The 20,857-nt window shown below is 35.4% G+C and overlaps 1 protein-coding gene across 2 annotated transcripts; it reads left to right on the top strand.

Moving 5' to 3' along the window:
• The first annotated feature begins 3,681 nt into the window (after nucleotides 1-3,681).
• LOC127794559 (phosphoinositide phosphatase SAC2) lies at nucleotides 3,682-20,574 on the top strand. Of its 2 annotated transcripts, none has more exons than XM_052325741.1 (16): nucleotides 3,682-4,161; nucleotides 5,165-5,369; nucleotides 5,453-5,618; nucleotides 6,241-6,463; nucleotides 6,915-6,991; nucleotides 7,383-7,570; nucleotides 7,652-7,749; nucleotides 7,901-8,034; nucleotides 8,120-8,248; nucleotides 9,203-9,554; nucleotides 10,586-10,707; nucleotides 11,234-11,347; nucleotides 12,040-12,231; nucleotides 18,688-18,864; nucleotides 19,824-19,935; nucleotides 20,134-20,574. In XM_052325741.1, exons 1-16 carry the CDS (start codon nucleotides 4,066-4,068, stop codon nucleotides 20,203-20,205), a joined length of 2,457 nt encoding a protein of 818 aa, XP_052181701.1. In that variant the 5' UTR covers nucleotides 3,682-4,065; the 3' UTR covers nucleotides 20,206-20,574. The 2 variants fall into 2 exon arrangements, with proteins under 2 accessions (XP_052181701.1, XP_052181700.1); XM_052325740.1 differs by having other exon boundaries at nucleotides 3,683-4,161; nucleotides 9,197-9,554.
• Nucleotides 20,575-20,857: the final 283 nt, after the last annotated feature.

Below are 20,857 nucleotides of genomic sequence, written 5' to 3'. Positions count from 1 at the left end.
CTCTAGAGTAGGACGATTTGCATGGACTTATAGGATTAATCATGTTAAAAATTTAAATATTCATTTTACAAATAATAATAATAATAATAATAAGTGTTTATTCGAATCAAGGTTGGAATCTGTTGAGGTTGGGATTGAACTGCATTGAATGTTTTAGTTTGGTTCGGTCCTAATTATTTTTTTATTTTTTAATATAAAATTAAAAAAATCACATATATATTTATATATATATATATCATTCAAACAAAAAATTTCATAAAAAAATCTAAACATATCAATTAATTAAGTCCTTTGAGACTTCTTTTTCTTGGACCCAACCTTTAGAGTTAGATCAGATGATTTGGGATTTTATAACAATGCCCCGTTATCACAATTTAAGGTTGTCCACTTTAATTAAGCACACCAACACAATTTAATTAATTGTTATGGCCACGAGAAGGGAAAAAGAAAAAAAAATTAAAATAATACACGTGGCATACCTATCGCCTTGAGAAACGAGACAACATGCTTGGTTTCACGTGGTCCACACCTAACATCTGCTTTCGTCCACGTCAACGTCTCTGCTGTCTCCCAATGTCCACGTCGTCCCATCTCCGAATCCTACGTGTTTGGATCTTATTTTCTTTTATCAAAAAAAATACTTATTTTCCAATATTAAAAATTATAATATTATATTAATATATATGAATTATAATAATAATATTATAATTAAAGAGCAGCGGTAATCATTATTATTAAGATAATAAATAAACATTAATAAATATATTTTATTTAAAAATAAGATATATTTATTATCCTTTAATTATTAAAAAATAAATTAAACCCTCAAACTAAAAAGATAAATAACACTCAACATCCTTAATATTTGATAAAAAGAGAGACACTTGACTAAATCACCCTCCAACCTTACAAATTTAATTACACTTTATTATACAATTACTTCATAAATGTTAAAAATTTTAATATGACAAAAATACTCAAACTTGAGCATTCATTTAATTTGGTTATTGAATCAACTAAATTACTCAAATTAAATAGTGTAACTTGTGTTAAAAACATAATCAAATTGACTAAATAGATTTTTAAACTAAAAAAAAATTAAAAAAAACAAACAAAATTTGGGAAAATTGAATCGACGAAAAAAAATTGAAATAATAAAATACAAAAATGACATTATTTTTGACATTTTAATTGATTCGGTTATTTTAATTTTTTCAATACAGAGATCGAATTAAACTAAAATAATTAAAATTGTCAAACTTGAAAACCGAATTAAATCGATCTCCAGTTTAAATAAAATCAAACCAGCAATTTCAATTTGTTCAATTCAATTATTTTAATTTAATCAAAATGTTGTTCACTCTTAATTTCTTTTTATATAAAGAACTATTTAAATTTTGGTCATTTCATCTAACGAATAAGGAAGGTAAGGAGAAATGATAGAAAATGAAGTTATTTTTATCATTTAGTCACAACAATAATTCAGAAAAAAGAGTAGACAGAAATGTAATTTTTTTTAAAAATAATACTGTTTTTAATATTAAATATTTGTTTGACCAAATTTAGAGACACCACACATAATTTACTCTAAATAAAAAATATTTTCTTAATATTAAGACAACGACGACAGACGAGCGAAGGCACCATAAGGTCTCGCTATCAATTAAGTGGGGCGCCCATGGTCTTGCAATAATGCCATTGGTTGGTGGGGCTTTGATAATCCCTCGCAACATGTCTAACGTGACCCATTATTAAATCATTGCTTGCAACCCCAATCATTGCTCTTATTTAGGCCTCTCCTCCCATTTGTGGCCTCAACCCATTTTTCTTGTCTTTCTTGACCCCTTGTACTTTGCTCCACACGGTTTTATTGAATCTTCCTAAATGGCCAAATTTTGAGAATCACGAGTACAATAATTTAAATATTAATCAAAACACTTCGATTCGGAGTTGTGTGTCTTTTGATTGTTGATGCCTTGTTGATCACGTCTCCCAACACAACAACAATAGTTTTATCGGATAATTATCATTCTTTTCTCCTTTTGCTTCTAGAATTGTTTATTTAAGTTTAATAATTATTTTTTTTATTTTAAAAAAACTCAAGATCTCTAATTTCTCTATCAGATTGACACTTGAGTTCTTTTAGAAAATAAATCGAACTCTTCCCTAGATAAGTAGCTGACAATTTCTCTCCTAATGTATACACACTCGAGCAGCTTGTTTTTTGTTGTGCTTTATCTCTCTCATTTTCGTTAATTATTACTTGTTGTGTTACGACAACAAGAAGAAGTTAGATTCGTGTAACTGACCTTATCTAATTAGATAAAATTATTTCGTTGATAAAGATAATTAAATATCTATAAATTATACAATTTATTTGATTTGTTATTTATTTATTTATCTGTCTCAAAACAAAAATAAGTATACTCAAATTTATTATAATTATCCTTATTTTTGTAAATAACAATAAAAGTATATCTAGATTGAAACCAAACAGGTAGTATGGTGCTCGATTAATCTTTTTGCTCAACAAAATGAAAATTTTTGTTGAATTAAGCGACTAAATAGCATTTTTAAACGAGCACAGACGCGTAAGGGAAGTCACCTACGAAAGGCATTTAAGTATATTCGCGTTTGGTTGTGACCAACTTAGCTGCTATTTCGTTCCACATTCCTAGCATTTCCTTTTGACCCATAAAACAATTAAAAAATAGTTTCCATTAGCTTCACTCTCCGATCAACACTAATTATTAACCAACAATTTATAATTAACTAATAATATTCAATTTATATAATATTTTTCGTTGATTCAGTCCATGGAGGATTACGTGTCCCCCGCCAAAATCATGCTTCATTATTTTATCTTACTAATATTACGTCAACAAAATAAATTTAATAATTTAATTTAAAAAATTATTATCATTTAATCTCGTTGTTCTCATTTTATAATTTATCTTAGGTTTGGCCATTTATACCAAACCCATATTTTTACCTTTTAACTTTTAAGTTTATTCTCGTGTGATCGTATTAATTTTTATTATTTTGATTATATTTATAAATTTAATTTTTAAATTAATTTAATTATTATATTTTATTTTTTTCATATAATAATATGAATTTTTTTTATTTTGATTATACTATTGAAATTGATTCTCCAATCAATTTAACCTATATATTTTGATTTTTTTATATAATAATTCAATGTAATCCTTGTATTTTTATACGTAAAGAAAAAATAAAATAAGATAATAGAATAGAGTAAATGTCAGGCTATATTTACCTCAAAATATAATATTAAATTGACTTAAAAATACAAAATTAAGGATATAATTAAAATAATAAAAAATTTTAGTTGTTAAACTAAAAAAATATTAAAGTACATGAATAAATTTTATTAAAAAAATATAATTTAAAAATATAATTAAAATAACAAAAAAATTGGAATGAACAAATTATAAAATTATAAGAACAAAAGTATAGATTTAGATATTTAAAATATGGTAATAATAATAATAAGTATATTATATTTAAATTATTTAATTACTTAATAAAATTATTATATTAATTAATATCATATCATAACCAAAAAATCAAAACAGCCTTCGTTTGAATTTACGCGACTCTTGAAAATTAGAACCTTCTGTGATTGCTTAAACTTGAAAGTTAAAACTAACGCTTTCCCCACGTATATTCTTATTGTGTGTGTACGCGGTCGCCGGAGCACTCTCTCTCTCTCTCTCTCTCTCTCTCTCTTTCTCTCTCTACAGCGCAGAGCAGCTTCGTTTGCAGAGTTTTCTCGGAGCCTCCAGGTCTCGGTCTCTCTATCTCGCTTGCGCAAGGATTGAGATTTTGGAGCTTCTAGGCTTCAATCTCGTTGCGCACTCTGCGTGCTCGGATTGGCGTTCTAGCTCTTCTGCACTTCACGAATTAGCAGAAAGAACTGTATATCTGAAGCAACGAACAGAAGGCTCTGAGCTGACCGGCGATCTGCTCTCTTGTCTCTTTCTCTGTGTTTGTATGTGCATTTGATATAACTGCCCGGGCCTGAGGCTTGGGATTCGAACCATGTCGGCGGATAAGGAGCAAAATGGATGGATCGCAGAGGTGGCCGAGCCAAATCATCCGTACTTGCAGAAATACAGGCTCTACGAGACTCGCTCGGTAGGTCTCGACCGCCTGTGGTGTTTGTCAACTGTTCTATTTCGTTTGTTGGTTTGATTATATTGGATTCCTTAATCACATTGTTTCTGCGGCTTGTTCGTTGATGGATGTGGCGGTTTTTATGTTTTTCTACCGAAGAAGCTTTCTTCTTCTTTGGTTCGTCTACTTTTCAACTTTGAGATTAGGTTTTCCGTTTGCTGCTGATAGTGTCGAATATTTGCGGCGGCTTGAAACTCCTTAATTGAAAGGAGAAAATAATCTTTTGAATTCAGAAAATTAAGTTGCGCTCGATGATGAATTAAGTGGAGTGATTCAGAAATCGGAACTACAGTTATTTTTCGAGTTTGAGTTCTGTGTTCAATGTGATCTCCCTGCTCCTTGCATTCACGAATTTTTGGTTTGCCAGCTGTACTTTGAATTCAATATTCGTTTAGAATATCACGCCCTCACTCCTAAAGTTAATTTCTTGAAGTTGCTTGTTTTTGTTATGCTGACTTGAGGGTTACATTCTCTCTCTCTCTGCGTACACACACACACACTACATGTAGCAAATATTGCCAATAATAAGTTATGTTCTTTGAGAACCATTCCCAGAATTTTTCTTTTTCTTCAAAATCATATTTTCCTTTCATTCATATATATATATATATATATATTTTGCTGCACATATCTCCTTTGCTGCAAATAATTGACAAGAAAAAGGAGCTCGGAGCTCCTGAAATGAGGGATTTTCTGTGACATTGGAGAACTAGTATAAGCCAGGGGAGTATGCTTGGGGGGGGGGGGGGGGGGGGGGGGCGCGCATCAGACGTGGATGTATTCTCCATTCCATTATAAATTGTTTCCAACTATTCTGTATAAGCCCATCCACTGTCAGTGATAATTTAATTTAGAAGGTAATTCAGATTACATTTGTTCCCATTTTCTTAGTTTAAAACTTATGAGATTTTCTTGTTAAGTACACAATATTTTTACATTTTATGCTTCCACTTGCATGTATCAGAACTTTTATATGATTGGACGGGATAAGAGCAGAAGCATCTGGAGAGTCTTGAAGATTGACAGATTAGAGCCCTCTGAACTAAATATTCTTGAAGATTGTACAACATATTCTGAAACTGAATGCTGTGACTTACTAAGACGAATACATGAAGGAAACCAGTCAACTGGTGGGCTTAAATTTATCTCAACATGTTATGGAATTGTTGGTATGTCACATCTGCAAGGTCTTCTACCTTAATGAGCTTTATTGTGCTTACAGTATATCTCATTTTGTTGTATCTGTTTTTAGGGTTCACAAAGTTCTTGGGACCTTATTACATGCTGCTTATAACAAAAAGAAGGAAGATTGGCACAATCCGTGGTCATGCAGTATATGCCATTGCCAAGAGCAGGATGATACCAGTTCCAAATTCTACTGTGTGGTCCAATTTGAATAATTCTAAGGATGAGAACAGGTCTTTTGTCAATTCTGCATGTAAATGCAAAATGTTCCCGATTCTTCTAAGCAGACCAATGCTATCAGAAATTTGGAACTCAAATATTAACATTTGTATCTTGATGAAAATTGTCTTCTAATGTGATTGTTTTATCTTTATTCCAATTGAATTTCTTCAAAGATTGTATGAGTTTGGAAGTCATATTCTTATAATGAACAAGTATGTCATGCAGTGGATGTAATCTCTATACTATTCTTGTGGTTACACCATTCTGTTGTATCAACAAAGTAGGCTTGTTCACTTTAATGTAATATTATGTTAATCAGGATTTGCATTCATCTTTTGTGATGGCTAAATGCCTTAATATATGTCCTCTTTAGTTAATTTTGTTCAGAGAGGACTGTTTCTACTTTATTCCTGGTAAATGCGTAGGGCAAAATCCATTGCTGCTGTGATGTAAATATAACATATTAAATGAGAGAAGTTATCATCTGGGTTTCAGGGTGAAGTTAGTTCCTTTATACTTTTTCTGGTTGAAATTATGAGTAGGTAGTTGCTTTATTTGGTTCTTGTTTCCTTGTTGACCATTGCTGGATATGTTCTCAAATGATTTTCCTTTGCCTTCTCTTTCCTGACATAGATACAAGAAGCTCCTATGCTCGGTGGATCTTACAAAGGACTTCTTTTTTAGCTACTCCTATCATGTCATGCGTAGTCTTCAGAAGAACTTATGTAAGCATGAGATAGGTCAAATACCATATGAAACAATGTTTGTCTGGAATGAGTTCTTAACTCGTGGAGTACGCTATCACCTCAAGAATACTCTCTGGACCGTTGCGTTGGTATATGGCTTCTTTAAACAGGTGTTGGTATATTTTATGATTGCTTTGATTTTTTTTTATTTTATTTAGTTCTTTACTCTTGTCTCTTCTGAATTGAGATTGCTATGAATTAAGTTGCTAGAGTAGAACTTATGCAGTGTGCCTGCTTTTTGACTTCTTGTGATGTAGAAGAATGCTTTTTATTAAGTCGCTAATTTGATTGTTTTAACAGGCCAAGTTTAAGTCTATCTGTACGATGGTTCTAACAAAATGCTAATCATACATTCTTTTTATTTTGTTTCTCTCTTTGTCTTCCACTTATTGAAACGAGATAATCTTAAGGATAACGTTGTCCAGATATATTGTTTGCGCTTGTGAATCTGTAATCAAAAAATTTTCATGATGATTTGAATGTCTCTTGTTTCTTAGTTGAATTATGACTTCAACTTTCGAAATTGTGTAATGACATTGTTTTGATGTTTTGTAATACCAGGTCAAACTTTCAATTTCTGGTAGGGAGTTCAAGTTGACCCTCATTGCCAGAAGATCGCGTCACTATGCTGGTACCAGGTCTGAAAATATTTGTACTACTTACATCTCTTGTTTATGTGACATGTGACACTTTGCTTTATATAATGCATGTAAAGTCTTTTTCACTATAAATGCTGCATATTTTAGTTCCCAGCACACTTCTTGTTCAACTCAAGGGGAACAAGGAATGGCGAATCATGTTAGTTGTTACAATTTCATGTTCATCTGTGAGGCCATGATTGTAATGCCTTTTCTTCAAGTGTTATCCATGCTTCTTTTCCAGTCAATGGTGTTAGACCAGAAAGTTCATCATCTTGTAGGTTCCATTGGATTACCTGTTGGTTGCATACTGCATGTAATGGTTGCTCGTATATCTAAAAGAAATTTTCTCATGCTGACTCTTTATTTTTCTGTTATTTTCCTGATCTAGATATTTGAAACGAGGGGTAAATGAGAAGGGTCGAGTAGCTAATGATGTTGAAACAGAACAGATTGTGTTTGAGGATGTTCCTGAAGAATGCCATATGCAAATAAGTTCTGTTGTGCAGAACCGGGGTTCAATACCCCTTTTCTGGTCACAGGAATCATCAAGATTGAATATTAAACCAGACATCACATGTATGATTTATCATACTGAAAAGTTATATTTAACATGATAGTGTTCAATGATGTTTTGCTAATAACTTTTTATGTTTCCAGTGTCAAAGAAGGACCATAAGTACCAAGCTACTAGGCTTCACTTTGAGAACCTTGTCAAGCGATATGGAAATCCAATTATTGTATTGAATTTGTTAAAGGTTAGCCCCTGTGTGATAACAGCCGGACAACCTACAAGATTTTCATGATTCTTAATATGTTTTATGTTCTTCACTCATCAGAAAGTTAACAAGTCTATATTCTGATTCTTCAATCTTCTTTTACTCTGTTGTAATGTTTTGTGATTAAAAGACTTATGAGAAGAAGCCTCGAGAATCTATTCTGCGTGCGGAGTTTGCCAATGCTATTGCTTTCATTAATAAAGATTTAGCTGAGGAGAATCGCTTGAAGTTTCTTCACTGGGATTTAAACAAATATTCAAAAAGGTACATCAGCTTCTCCTTTTGTTCAATTTTTGACACTTGCCTGAAAAACATCATTGATATGAGTGTGATCTGATTGTATTTCCAGAAAATCTACAGACGTATTGTTGCTTTTACGCAAAGTGGCAGCATATGCATTGAACTTAACAAGCTTCTTTTATTGTCAAGTAGCACCAACTTCAGAGACAAAGGGGTTGCCAAATTTGTCATGCTTAGAGTAAGTTCAACATGAAGACAGTTTTGTTTATGGCACAGTATCATCTTTTGCTACTTTTCTGTAGCCTGCTTGTTGGTTTGATCTTGGCCTGTGTGGCTTAACCTTAGTTGTTACTAAAGTAAATTGGAACCAACTGAAAGAGAAAACTCTAGATCTTGGTTTGCTCTTTGCTTGAAATATGACAACTGGATAAGATTGCATACATACTGTGGCCTGTTGCAAGCCTAGCATAATTTGGTGTGTGCTAATGATGCTATGCAATACTGAATAATACAAATGTAGTGTTATATTTAGACCTATATTATTATTGGTTCTTTATGCAACAATTTCCAACTAAACAAATGTCGATTATTTATCATTAGCAATGACAAGTGACCACCATTAGTTATGGAAAGAAAGGGAGGATTATATCAGATAAGAAAAGAGCACAGATGATACTGCCCTTAGTGATAATTTCTATTGGCCATGTAAGCTTGAGTTTAAATTTGGCATCTTAATTGCAGATTGAGTTTTATTTGACTGGCCATATTGTCCATTCTATTAGGTTTTTGCATTGCTTGCCCTTGAACTGGGCAAGTTGTGTGCCAATAATAGCTTGTTCAGTTATTAGTTTGTTAGAAGATAAAGCATGAATGCTCCAGAGCCATGTTGGTTCACAGGATACTTCTTGATACTAAAACTTGGTTCTACTTGGTTGATTGTAAGTCATAACTTCTAAGAAGGGAAGAAGAAAAGGAACAAAAACCAAAATGAGATGATTGTTCCACAATTCAGATGTTATGATTGTTTTCATTGGTGAGAGTTGTTTTCCAGGATGAGCTGCATCATGTTCCAATTTTATCAAATGCCATTGAGATCTTCATTTGTTGACAGTCTCTCTCCATGCTGCATGTTTACTAATTTGCTTGCAGATATTGCTTATTAACACTTTCGAGTAATTTGATGCAGGAACAGTGATAATGGTGATCCCCCTGGACCAAACCTTTCCGATACTAAAAAGGAAGCCAATGCGGAAACAAGAGATAATAATAATGGCATTAATGAGGGTGGACATCACTTTGTCAAACCCCCAATGTTTCAGAAAGGGGTCCTTAGAACCAATTGCATAGACTGTTTAGATCGCACAAATGTTGCTCAATATGCTTATGGATTAGTTGCTCTCGGCCATCAGCTGCATGCTTTAGGATTTATAGAGGACCCAAATATTGATATGGATTCACCTTTGGCTAATGATTTGATGAGGGTTTATGAGACAATGGGTGACACACTTGCCCTACAATATGGTGGATCAGCAGCACACAACAAGGTAATCTTTCTAAACAATAGCATTTGGTGATATTTATGCTTCCTGAAATGAACTACATGGATGCTTCAGGGAGAAAGAGTTATGTTCAGAAACATTTGCATTCCAGGAACTGAGCCACTCTGCCACTGTTCCAAGTTATTTCTGCTCTAAAAGTCATGTGATGAATTATATCAGAAATTGCAATAGAGTGGTTTATTCTATATTTTGTGCCGTACAGCCTTAGGTCCTTTGTCTCAGTTCATTGTGTGCACATCTTGGAATACTGAGCTTGTATTTTAACTTTAATAGTGAAAATCTTAAATACTTCAAATTATTTTATACTCATTGAAGGTAGTTATTTTATGCTAATATAAATCATTATAAGGTTCTGGTAACATTTTGCTGAAAGACCCATATGGTGAAAAGGTAATATATATTGCTTTACACATACATAACTGACGTAGGGCCCAATGACATGAAGTTGTAGTTTGTTTCCAAAGATTTTTGTTCTTGTTATCCCCTTTAAAGATTAAGAAATGAGCACAGAAACTATACAATATCCCCTTTTAAGATTAAGAAATGAGCACAGAAACTATACAACTACTTTGAAGTTTTGGACAGTTTTTGGCTGCAGAAAAACCCTTATGAAATCATTATACCTTTATAGAGGACAAACATAAAAATAAAAACAAAAGAAATTTGAACATGGTTTGAACCTGGATTCCTTTCTGTTTTAATTATTCCAGTCCAGCTACTAATTTTCATCAAACAATATGCTAATTCTCAATTATAACACTCTGAATAACTTTCCTTCTTCAATTATGTCATGCATCATGAAGTGGGTAAGCAGCTCACTTCAAGACCCCGAATAGGGTTTACAAATTCACAACATGTCCTTTTTTTTACCACATCTGTAGCATGGCACACTCAGGATACACACATGCATGACAATTCAGAGTGATTCCAGGCTCTATTATGTTTCTTTCTTCTTGCACTGTTGTTTAAATCAGTAGCACTCTCCATAATTCTTTTACATTTTTAATGCTAAGCAGATATTCTCACAGAGAAGAGGTCAGTGGATAGCAGCAACTCAGTCCCAGGAGTTTTTCAGAACTCTACAGCGTTACTACAATAATGCTTACATGGATGCAGAAAAGCAAGATGCCATCAATGTGTAAGTCAAGAGTACTCCCCTTTCCCTTGCCTGGTTCTGTTGCAAAGATCAGGACTTTGGAGGTTGCTTGGTGAATAGGCCACAAGGATGCATTGAATTAGCGTTTTATTGTATTATTTCAGAATTAGTGTTTTATTGTATTATTTCATTTTATTTGAATTCCCAATTCTGAGGGGGAGCCTTAGTAGCAATGCTAGGGTTGGCTGTTTGTGATTAGAAGGTAACAAGTTTGAACTATGGAAACAACCTTTTTTTGCAAAGTAGAGACCCTCTGCTTACCTTTGGATGGAAGGAACCCTTGTTCACTAGGTTTGCCCTTTTACTTGAATTCCCATTTTTTTCTACTCTTTCCTGTTTAAGGAATTAATATTTGTACAAGGACAAAATAAAGGATTATGTTAGAAACTGGCAAACTGACAAACTGCCTTTATGGTAGAGCATAATCCCTGTTCTACGATCAAGTATTTGGCATTGTCTTAATTGTGTTCTTAATCCCCACTCTGCATTTTCCTTGATGTTTGAGCAGGTTCCTGGGGCATTTCCAGCCACAACAGGGTAAACCAGCCCTTTGGGAGTTGGACTCAGATCAGCATTACAATATTAGGAAGCATGGTTCAGATCTTGCGGATGAAAATGCAAGGTATCGAATAGCATTTTCTGGTGTGGTCATTCTGTGATACTGAAGCAGTGCAAAGATTTTATGATTATGCTATTGATGTATGGATCATAACAATATTAACACTAATAATAATCAATTAACAATAAATATATGGAAATTATAGAAGGGAAATTCAAATATATTTCCTATTTTTATTGTTTGTTAAATAGTAAATATATTTGCCTTAATGATGATTATGATATTGTTTGTTAAAGAATTCTGTAGTCATGTTGATATTCAATTCCCCATTAAATCTCTCTCTCTCTCTCTCTCGCTCTCTCTCTCTCTCTCTCTCACACACACACACACGTGCTTGTGCACTCGAGGGGACACGCACAAACACACCCCTTTCTTCCTTTCTTCTGTAAGAGTACTTGTTTTAAACTTCAATCACAGCTGGAGACATGGAAAAGATCTGAGGTTTAACTGTTTTACTCGCCAGAAACCATTTTTAATTTAACCATCAATTAATGTATGATTTTGAGATATTAATATTGACCACTCTATATGTGCCTGGTTGAAGCTAAGTAGGAAAACAATTCTTATCATTTTTTTCCTTAGTTAGAAATTTGTATTTGCTTCTTGGATACACTGATGTGATATCTTAAACAATTATATGAAAGAATGAGGTTTCTTCTGAAACGGTCATAAGTCTATACTTTCTGTATGTGTAGGTTATCTTTTAAGCGATCCCGATCAGAAGGCAACATCCTTTGTGAAAGTAACTTGCCTATTGATGCCACTGATGTTGGACTTGATGAATATGACAACCAGTCTGCACCTGGTAATGCAAAAGCTGGTAATAAGGGCCTTTCAGAGTCGACACCAGAAATTTCAATTTGTGATAATGAACTATCTTATTCCAGGTGAGCTTACATAACATTTCATAATCTGTCACCTTGATGAGCTCCTTTATTATTTAACTTTGATTCTCAACTATTGCAATTGGTGCTTTACATTCTTTGGCCTACCGAAACTTATATAATTGACAATTAAACAATCTGATTTGCAAAACTCTTCGAAAAATAAAGTAGGAGACTGGTAAGATACAGTCTTCCCAATTCCAGGATATTCCGTCAAGGACCATTATACTGTGCTAGACAATCAAAATGGTTTATCTCATTCTTTTAAGAATCATTGGCAAGATAACGAAAAGTTGATAAATTCAGAAGCTTGGCTGTACCTAATGTTTGTAGCTTACTGAGTGATCAGAAGTCATCAGATGATCTGCCTAGATGATATGAGTGTGAATTTGATACTGTAAAACATGACATTTATGAAAAGGAGAATAGAATTTTGATCACCATTTATGTTAGAATATTTTGAATTTCCTGTATTTTTCTAGATATTTGTATTAGCTTATTAGGTTTTATTCTACTTTTATTTTATTTGGTACATCTAAATTATTATATTTTGTGGTACAAGTCTTGTAATGCATCTAGATCCATATGTATATATATTGGCATGATAAATGAACAAGGAGTAAAATTTTGCTTGACATGGTATCAGAGCTCCAATCCTAGGGGTCTCCGGGTTCTCCTCGCTGGTTTTTCTCCGCCGGTTGGTTATAGCCATCACTGGAGTCCCGCCTCCCTTGGTGACGAGTCACGCTGGTTTTCATTGTCAGCCGGTCTGTCATTGCCGGTGTCGATTCTTGTTCCAGCCAGTCGGTGTGCCATCTTTGTGTGGTGCGTCCTGTGGTCTTCCCGTCCTCGTTGTCCTCCGGCGTCGCCTTTTGGGTTTCTAGTTCACGGTTCAACTTCTGTGCCTCGTCACCGGTTGGTTGGCGCGTCGGTTGCCGTTTGTCTCCTCGGTCCTCAGTCGCCGTTTCGTCTCCTCGGTTGTCGTTTGTTGCCGGTTGTCTCCTCAGTCACCGTTTCGTCTTCCTGTATCAGTCTTGTTCGTCTTCCTGTTCATCGTTTCCTCTGCCTCAATCTTGACTGTTGCCAGGTGTCACCGTGGTTGTCTCCTTGGACTCTGCCGGGAGTGGCTTCCCCTGACAGTCTGTCACTGCTTGGGTTTTGTGGGCTGTCGTCTCCTACTGCAGCTTCCGAACCAAGGCTGACCTTAAACCCTAGAACACCATGGCTGACCCTTCATCTTTCAATGCCGTCAGTCCCTGTAATTCCGTGCTTATGGATGAACCAGGGAAAAGGACTGCCCAGTCACTTGCTAGGTACTGGACCACAATCTGGGGATCCACTGTTTACTGCACGGGATGAGCGTGACTCAATGGTTATGGCATTGCTTTGGAATGCCATGGAGCCAGAGATTAGTGACACATGTATGTTCCTGTCTACTACAAAAAAAAATTGGGATACCATCTAGCAGATTTATTCCAAGAAAAATGATTATGCTCAGATCTATGAAATTAAGGTTAAACTAATGGCTGCTAAACAAGGTAATCTGTATGTTACAGAGTATACCAATTCACTGAAAAATTTCTGGCAGGAAATGGACCACTATCATTCTCTTCCTATGAGGGACAAAGAGGATGCTGCAATATTTCATCAATATATTGAAAAAGACCGTATCTATGATTTTTTGGCTGGTCTCAGGTCAGAATTTGATCAAGTTCAAGTGCAGATATTTGGAAAGGAGGAGTTACCATCGTTAAATGAGACAATTGCTATTGTTAGGGCTGAGGAAAGCGAGCACAATGTGATGCTTATGGATTGAGGGCTAGAGGGTTCTGCACTGGCCATACAGGGTACCAAGGGTACTCCCACAACTAAGCTTAATGATTCTCCTCCAACAAGTAAGAAGCCTGATAAGAGATGACCAAATAAATCCAATCTGGTATGTGATTACTGCAAGAAGAAGGGACAAGTTAAAGATGAATGTTACAAGCTTCATGGCAAGCCACAGGGGATTGATCAGAGATTTGGTGGACAACGGAAAGGGCAAGCAAATGTGTCAGTATCAAAAGAAGTGCACCAGCCCAGGGAAGAGATTGGATCTCATTAGTCGTCTAGTTCTGTAGGAAATACACTCAACATCCTTTATCTCACTTTGTGTCCTTTGATTGAATGTCCCCTTCTCACAAGAGTTTCCTTTCCCATCTTGTCTCGATTAAGATTCCACAAACCCTGTTTGAGGCACTAGAAAGTGAGATATGACAGCATGCCATAAATGTGGAAATGGAAGCCTTGGAAAAGAACATGACATGGGAGGTGGTTATTTACCTAAAGGAAAGAAACGGGTTGACCGCAAGTGGGCGTTCTTTGTTAAGTATAAGGTAAAAGGATCATTGGAAAGGTATAAGGCCCGGCTTGTCGCAAAAGGCTATACATAGACATATGGTGTTGACTACCATGGTACATCTGGCCTTGTAGCCAAGTTGAATATTGTACGAGTCTTATTATCATTGGCGGCAAACTTGGATTGGAACTTGTTCCAATTTGACATAAAGAATGCCTTCTTATATGGGGACCTTGAAGAAGAAATCTACATGGTTTGTCCACCGAGTTACGATTATTGTGCAAAAGGGAAGGTATGTAGACTTAAAAAGGTAGCCTATGGATTAAAGCAATCTCCCCGGGCTTTGTTTGGTAGATTCTCAAAAGCAATGTTGTCAATGGGATACAGGTAGAGCCAAGGGGATCATACATTGTTTGTGAAACACACAGGATCAGGGGGTGTGACTTTCCATTTTGTCTATGTGGACGATACAATAGTTACTGGTAATGATGAAAAGGAAGAAAAAAACTTGAGGGAGTGCTTAGTAAAAGAATTTGAAATTAAGGACTTGGGAAAACTAAAATACTTCTTATGAATTGAGACAGCACAGTCTAAGGATGGAATTTTCATATCACAACAAAAATATATTCTTGACCTTATTGTGACTGGTTTGACAGGGTGCAAGCCAGTTGACATTCCAATTGAGGTTGATCACAAGCTTGGTGATGCCATTGGTGATGAGCCTATTGATTAGGGAATGTATTAAAGACTTGTTGGGAAATTGATCTACTTATCACACATCTGACCTAACATTGCTTATACTATTAGCATTGTGAGCCAGTTTATGCAAAACCCTAAGAAGACTCACCTTTGAGTAGTGTATCGTGTTCTCTAATATTTGAAAACACATACGGGCAGAGGAATTTTATTCAAAAAGAGCTCCAATATAACTCTAGAAGCATGCATTGACGCTGACTATGCTGGTTCCGTTACAGATAGACAATCGACATTTGGTTATTGTACCTTTGTTGGAGGGAATCTGGTTACATGGAGAAGCAAGAAGCAATCTGTTGCGGCCAGATCAAGTGTTGAGGTGGAATTTAGGTCAATGGCGCTTAGAATTAGGGTTGCAAATGAGCCGAGCCATTCGTGAGCAGCTCGATGTTTAGCTCGATAAAAGATCGTTTGAATTCGTTCGTTAAAATAAACGAGCCGAGATTGAGCTTAATTTTGAAACATGATTTGTAAACAAGTCGAGCTTGAGCTCAATAAAGCTCAGTTTGTTAGCTCACGAGCTGGCTTGATTAGAGGCTCACAAGCAAACTTGATTAAAAGTTTGCGATTAGCTTGTGAAAATAGGCTCATTTATAAATACATTAATAGATTTATTCATAATTTTATAAATATATTATTTTATGGATAGATAATATATGTATGTATAATATATTAGATATATATTTTATAAATATATTATTTGGCATATATACATATATATACATTTTATCATTATATTATTTATTAAATTTGGTGGGTCTCTCTCCCCAAGAAACCCGCTTTCCTCTCTTTTTTCCTTCCCTTCCCCGCCTGTTACCCTTCTGTTCTAGCAGTCTTTATTTTCTTGTTCCTCTTCCCTTCACCACCTTTCTCTCGCCGTTGCTGACCCTCTCGCTACTGCCTCACCTCTCACTACTGATCGTCGTTGCATCCTCCATCTCCTCTGCTGCACACCTCTCCTTTTGTTGCTGTCGCCACACAACCTCCTCTTTTAGTGGTGGTGAGCTCGAGCTCAGCTCATCAACCGAATTGACGAGTCAAGCTTTTAGGCTTTACTTGAGCTCGAGCCTGAACTCAGGTTTGTCGAGTCGAGCTGAGCCGCTCGCCGCTCGGCTCAATTGCAACCCTACTTGGAATTTGTGAGTTACTTTGGCTCAAAATCATACTTGATGATCTCAGGATTAGGTGGGACGGCTCTATGAAGTTATATTGTGATAACAAATCAGATATATTAGTATTGCCCACAATCTGGTTCAACATCATCATACCAAGCATGTGAAGGTTGATCGGCACTTTATTAGAGAAAAGTTAGATAGTGGGTTGATTTGCGTACCACATATTTCTTCTGCAAACTAGTTGGCTAATTACTTGACCAAAGGGATATCTAGTCAAATATTCCAGAAACTTATTAGCAAGCTAGGGATGGTTAGCCTATATTCCCCAGCTTGAGGAGGGGAGTGTTAGAATATTTTTAGTTTTCTATATTTTTCTAAATATTTGTATTAGTTTATTAGGTTTTATTCTACTTTTATTTTATTTGGTACATTAAATTATTGGAAAATGCTATTGGTACACCCATTTTGTACACCTTGGGCTACAAAATGGGGTATTATGACAAAAAACCCCTCATGAGGCGCATAGAGGCGCGTGAGGCTCATGGAGAGGCGCAGGGTATTTTGGTCATAATACCCCTTGTGTAGCCCAAGATGTACAAAAATGGTGTACATGTAGCATGATCCTAAATTATTATACTTTGCGGTACAAGTCCTGTAATGCACCTAGATCCATGTATATATATTGGCATGATAAATGAATAAGGAGTAACATTTTGCTTGACAATTTAGTCTCTTTTTTGAAATATGATGACTTGATCCAAATACAAAATGAACCCTTCATTTGTAATCAAATTTTGAAGTTGAAGGTTGTATCATTTTCGTCTTTTATGGAGTACATGTTTCTACCAAAATTTTGCATGAAAAATTGTTTGCCTCTTCTGGGAAATTAAGGTCCCTCTTTATGCGTCAAATGATGTTCATGTGATACAAAATCTTATCTACCTTGCAATGTTTTGAAATCCAGACTGTTGAGTTCAACAGGGTGATTCAACCAAAATTGAACTGGAACTGAACCATGATGTAATAATTAAACATATTTAATAATTTAATTGATAAAATAACTATAATTTAATGCAATAGGAAACATGCAAGTTCAGAAAGTGCAAATTCAAAACAAATGCCAATCACACACACAAAAAAAAAAAAATCACAAAAATTGCAAAGGAACCAAATACTGCCCAGTGTTTTCAAACAAAAATGGCACAATAGCCACACAAATCGCACATGAAAAGGGAAAAACAGTGGAGGAAGAAGCCAAGGCTTGGGATAAAGGAAGAGACAAAAGAGGGAGTTCCTCTGTTGGGATCTCTTTGCAATCGTGGGTTCCATCTCATTTGGTCAGGGAAACTGTGGGTTTGATCTTGTAGCAGACAGTTCTTTGCTGGAAGCTGGGGAAACCAAGAAATATTGGAGGTTGGGATCACCATGGAAGGTGTGGTAGGCGGCAGCAACCAGAGTGTTTATTGGAAGAAAATTCTGGAAACCGAAAGCTCCTCATATTTTTGCTGGCCAAAAGTGATTCCCTTTCTCCCTGGTATTCTCTCTTCGACTGATCTGTGTTCAGAAAAACAAATAAGTAAAAGTATGAGTAAATTCTGGAGACTAAATGGCAAAGTTTAGTCCCCATTTCATACTTGTTAATAACCGGCCGATTCCACAGAACTGGTAACTTTCTAAAAGGAGGCCACCGGGTTCAATTTGAGACTGATTTCCTTGCAAAAACAGGTTTATAGGTTTATTTTGGACTGATTAGCAGTTCAAGAGGTTAAATTTGGCCAGTTCAGTCTGGGTTTTAAAACACTACCACCTTAAAAGCTCGTAACATGATGGAATTATGTGCTTCACATGGATTACCCATTACTCCACTTGGACATATGCCCTTTGTTTCGTTAAGCATAAGAGATTTGTCATTCTGACTCATACCTATCTATCTGTTAAGTGATACTGTAATTAGATAAGAATGACGTTTCATTTTGACTAGTTAACATACATACACACAAATATATGTTGAGTAGATACATACCTCCTAACAGTCTCTTCATGTTCCATGAATTGTTATCACACATTATTTTATCTTTTTTAAAGAAGTTAATCTTTGTTTCCTGTCTTCATTTTCCTATGAAATTACTAAAGAAATCCTTTGAATGATGCACTTGGCTCAAGCATTAGGAGGCAGCTAAATCTCATATTATAGAATTATACGGTTTTAATATTTGCAGCAACCTCTTATTGGATGTCCTGACTCTTGCATAGGTATACCCCCTCAATGTCTTCTAGGCAGCTTTTCCCAGATATGCAGCTGGACCGAAGTCTATTAAGCGATTGTACTTGTTTTGACAAACGCCAGGGTTCATGCGACTGCTCCAACTTTTTAGATGTGGAGTGGGTATCTTCATCTGGAAATTCATGTGAAGAAGATGCATATGAAAGGTGATTTTAAAGATTGCAAGAATGGTTATTGAAATATTTTTTAGAAGAAAAGTTTCAATTTTCTAATTGCTCTCATCTCTGGCACCACTTGGCTGTCACCCTCTTCTTTCCTATGACTGCTATTGGCTTCATTACCTGCCTTAGATCGTATCAAATATCAGTACTGACACCCCATTGGCATGACCCCCCATCAGCCATCAACTCTGCACCTTAACATTCTATAATTGTGTATCTTCAGTAAGAAATAATACTCCTTTCAGATAAATTACACTAAATAGGGTACTCACCTTGTTGTCTTCCTTTGTTTGCAGTGGTTGTCATCAGATGTGTATATCAATGTGGGTACTAACCATTTGTATCATACGTTATGAAAGCATCAATTGGCTATTTCAAGCGTACTTTAGAAAAGAAAACATAATGATTCATAAAACTATAAAAAAAAAAAAAAAAAGCGAAGGTGGCACAATGGTAGCCAGACACAGAAAATTAAACTGAAGCCAAGGAATGATTTACTCTATATATGAAAAAAGTTGTACGCTATTCTACCCTTTAATGATAGAAAACAGATGTGTCTGCCTTGCCCAGAAAAGATCCAAAGAATTTCTTCTTGCATCTCTTATTAGTGCTTGAACTGGAATCAAAATTTGTTTGATCTTAAAGAATTTGTGGGACAGTGATATTGCATTATTATTTTTTTTCTAATTTCGTTTAATTTTAAGATAGATGGCAAGCTGTAGTAGCAATGATAAGGTTACTCTTTGTGACTGATAGAGGTGGTCATGGAAACAGCATCTTTGCAAAGTAAGAATAAGACTACTTACAAAGACGACGGTTCCCCTACTCTTGCAAAGTCTTATGCATCAAGGATGCCCTTTCTTGGTTAATTTTAAGTTGCAAGTTTTCTAGGAACAAAGTCATCTCCGTGTTCTGACTTTTGGACCCTGATGTACTGACTGCAGATCTGCACTCATCATGAGCTCACCTGTCGCCAGTGGTTCATTGGATAGTCTTGTAACTGGAAGTAACATAGAATCCACTGCGTCTGCAAGTGAGTCTGGATCCGGTATGAAGGTGAGTAATCTATTGAATCTTACTATTAATAACGCTATCATGACTAGGTGAATTTACTGTAGTTTGCTTGTTGCCTTTACTGTATTGAAGAGTCCATTTTTCTCTCTTTCTGTTTACTTAATTCATGTTGGCATGCCTTTCCTATACTCTTGAGAGGAAACATACTAGAACCGATCTTAATATTGTTCTGCTGCGCAGGGTTCCGACCTTGCCGAATTCTCTGATAGCTTCGTGCACTGGGTCAACCATGGGGAGATGTTTTGCCGTTGAAGTTCTACTCAGGTTCTATATCAAATTTACTTATTTCGGCGACCACCATTTCACTAAATCTACCCATCCGAAGGATGCGGTTTTCTCAAAAATACCATATTTGCAGCACACCGAAGATAGAAAAAAGAAAACAAAAAGAAAAGAAAAAAAGAAAGAAAGAAAGAAAGAAAGAAAGAGAAAGAAACCAGCGTTAGCATGAAAGACTGATTCTTCTAAACAAGAATTGTTGAGATCTTTCATGTAAATTTGCAGCATTTATCTTTGGATCATTGAGTGAGGAGAAGGTAACAAGAGACAGCTAGTTTGGAAGTTGTAACCATCGTGTAAATATTTTCGTTAATAAGCATGTTCTATTAGTCAGTTCCTTTCTGGAGTTTTGTCTTGTAAAGCATTTACATTTTTTATTTTTTTTTGGTTTCGTTTTTTGAACCTCATTAACAGCAGGGTAGTCTTTTGATTACCAGTTCCTTATTGAAGTTATGTTCTGTGATTACTGAACAATTTTTAGGACTAGTTTCAGATCCTAGGCTTGGGGACTTGTCCTGCAAGTACTGCAGCAACCATGGCAAGAAGTCCTGGATCATTAAAAGGCTCGTGAATTGGTTTCATCTGGATTTGGCCATCCAGCAGCTTCTATTTCTAGGCCTACGCT

Source organism: Diospyros lotus, chromosome 2 (genome assembly GCF_014633365.1).
Source record: "Diospyros lotus cultivar Yz01 chromosome 2, ASM1463336v1, whole genome shotgun sequence".
In the NCBI taxonomy this organism is placed as follows: domain Eukaryota; kingdom Viridiplantae; phylum Streptophyta; class Magnoliopsida; order Ericales; family Ebenaceae; genus Diospyros; species Diospyros lotus.
Note: the sequence above shows the minus strand (reverse complement) of the source record. Positions and strands in the feature narration are given on the sequence as shown.

Bases quoted from the DNA above. Each gene is read 5' to 3' on its own strand.
- LOC127794559 (XM_052325740.1), top strand. From the start codon at position 4,066: ATGTCGGCGGATAAGGAGCAAAATGGATGGATCGCAGAGGTGGCCGAG. The intron at 9,555-10,585 runs GTAATCTTTCTA...AATGCTAAGCAG, and splicing joins GATCAGCAGCACACAACAAG to ATATTCTCACAGAGAAGAGG. The intron at 19,936-20,133 runs GTGAGTAATCTA...TCTGCTGCGCAG, and splicing joins AGTCTGGATCCGGTATGAAG to GGTTCCGACCTTGCCGAATT.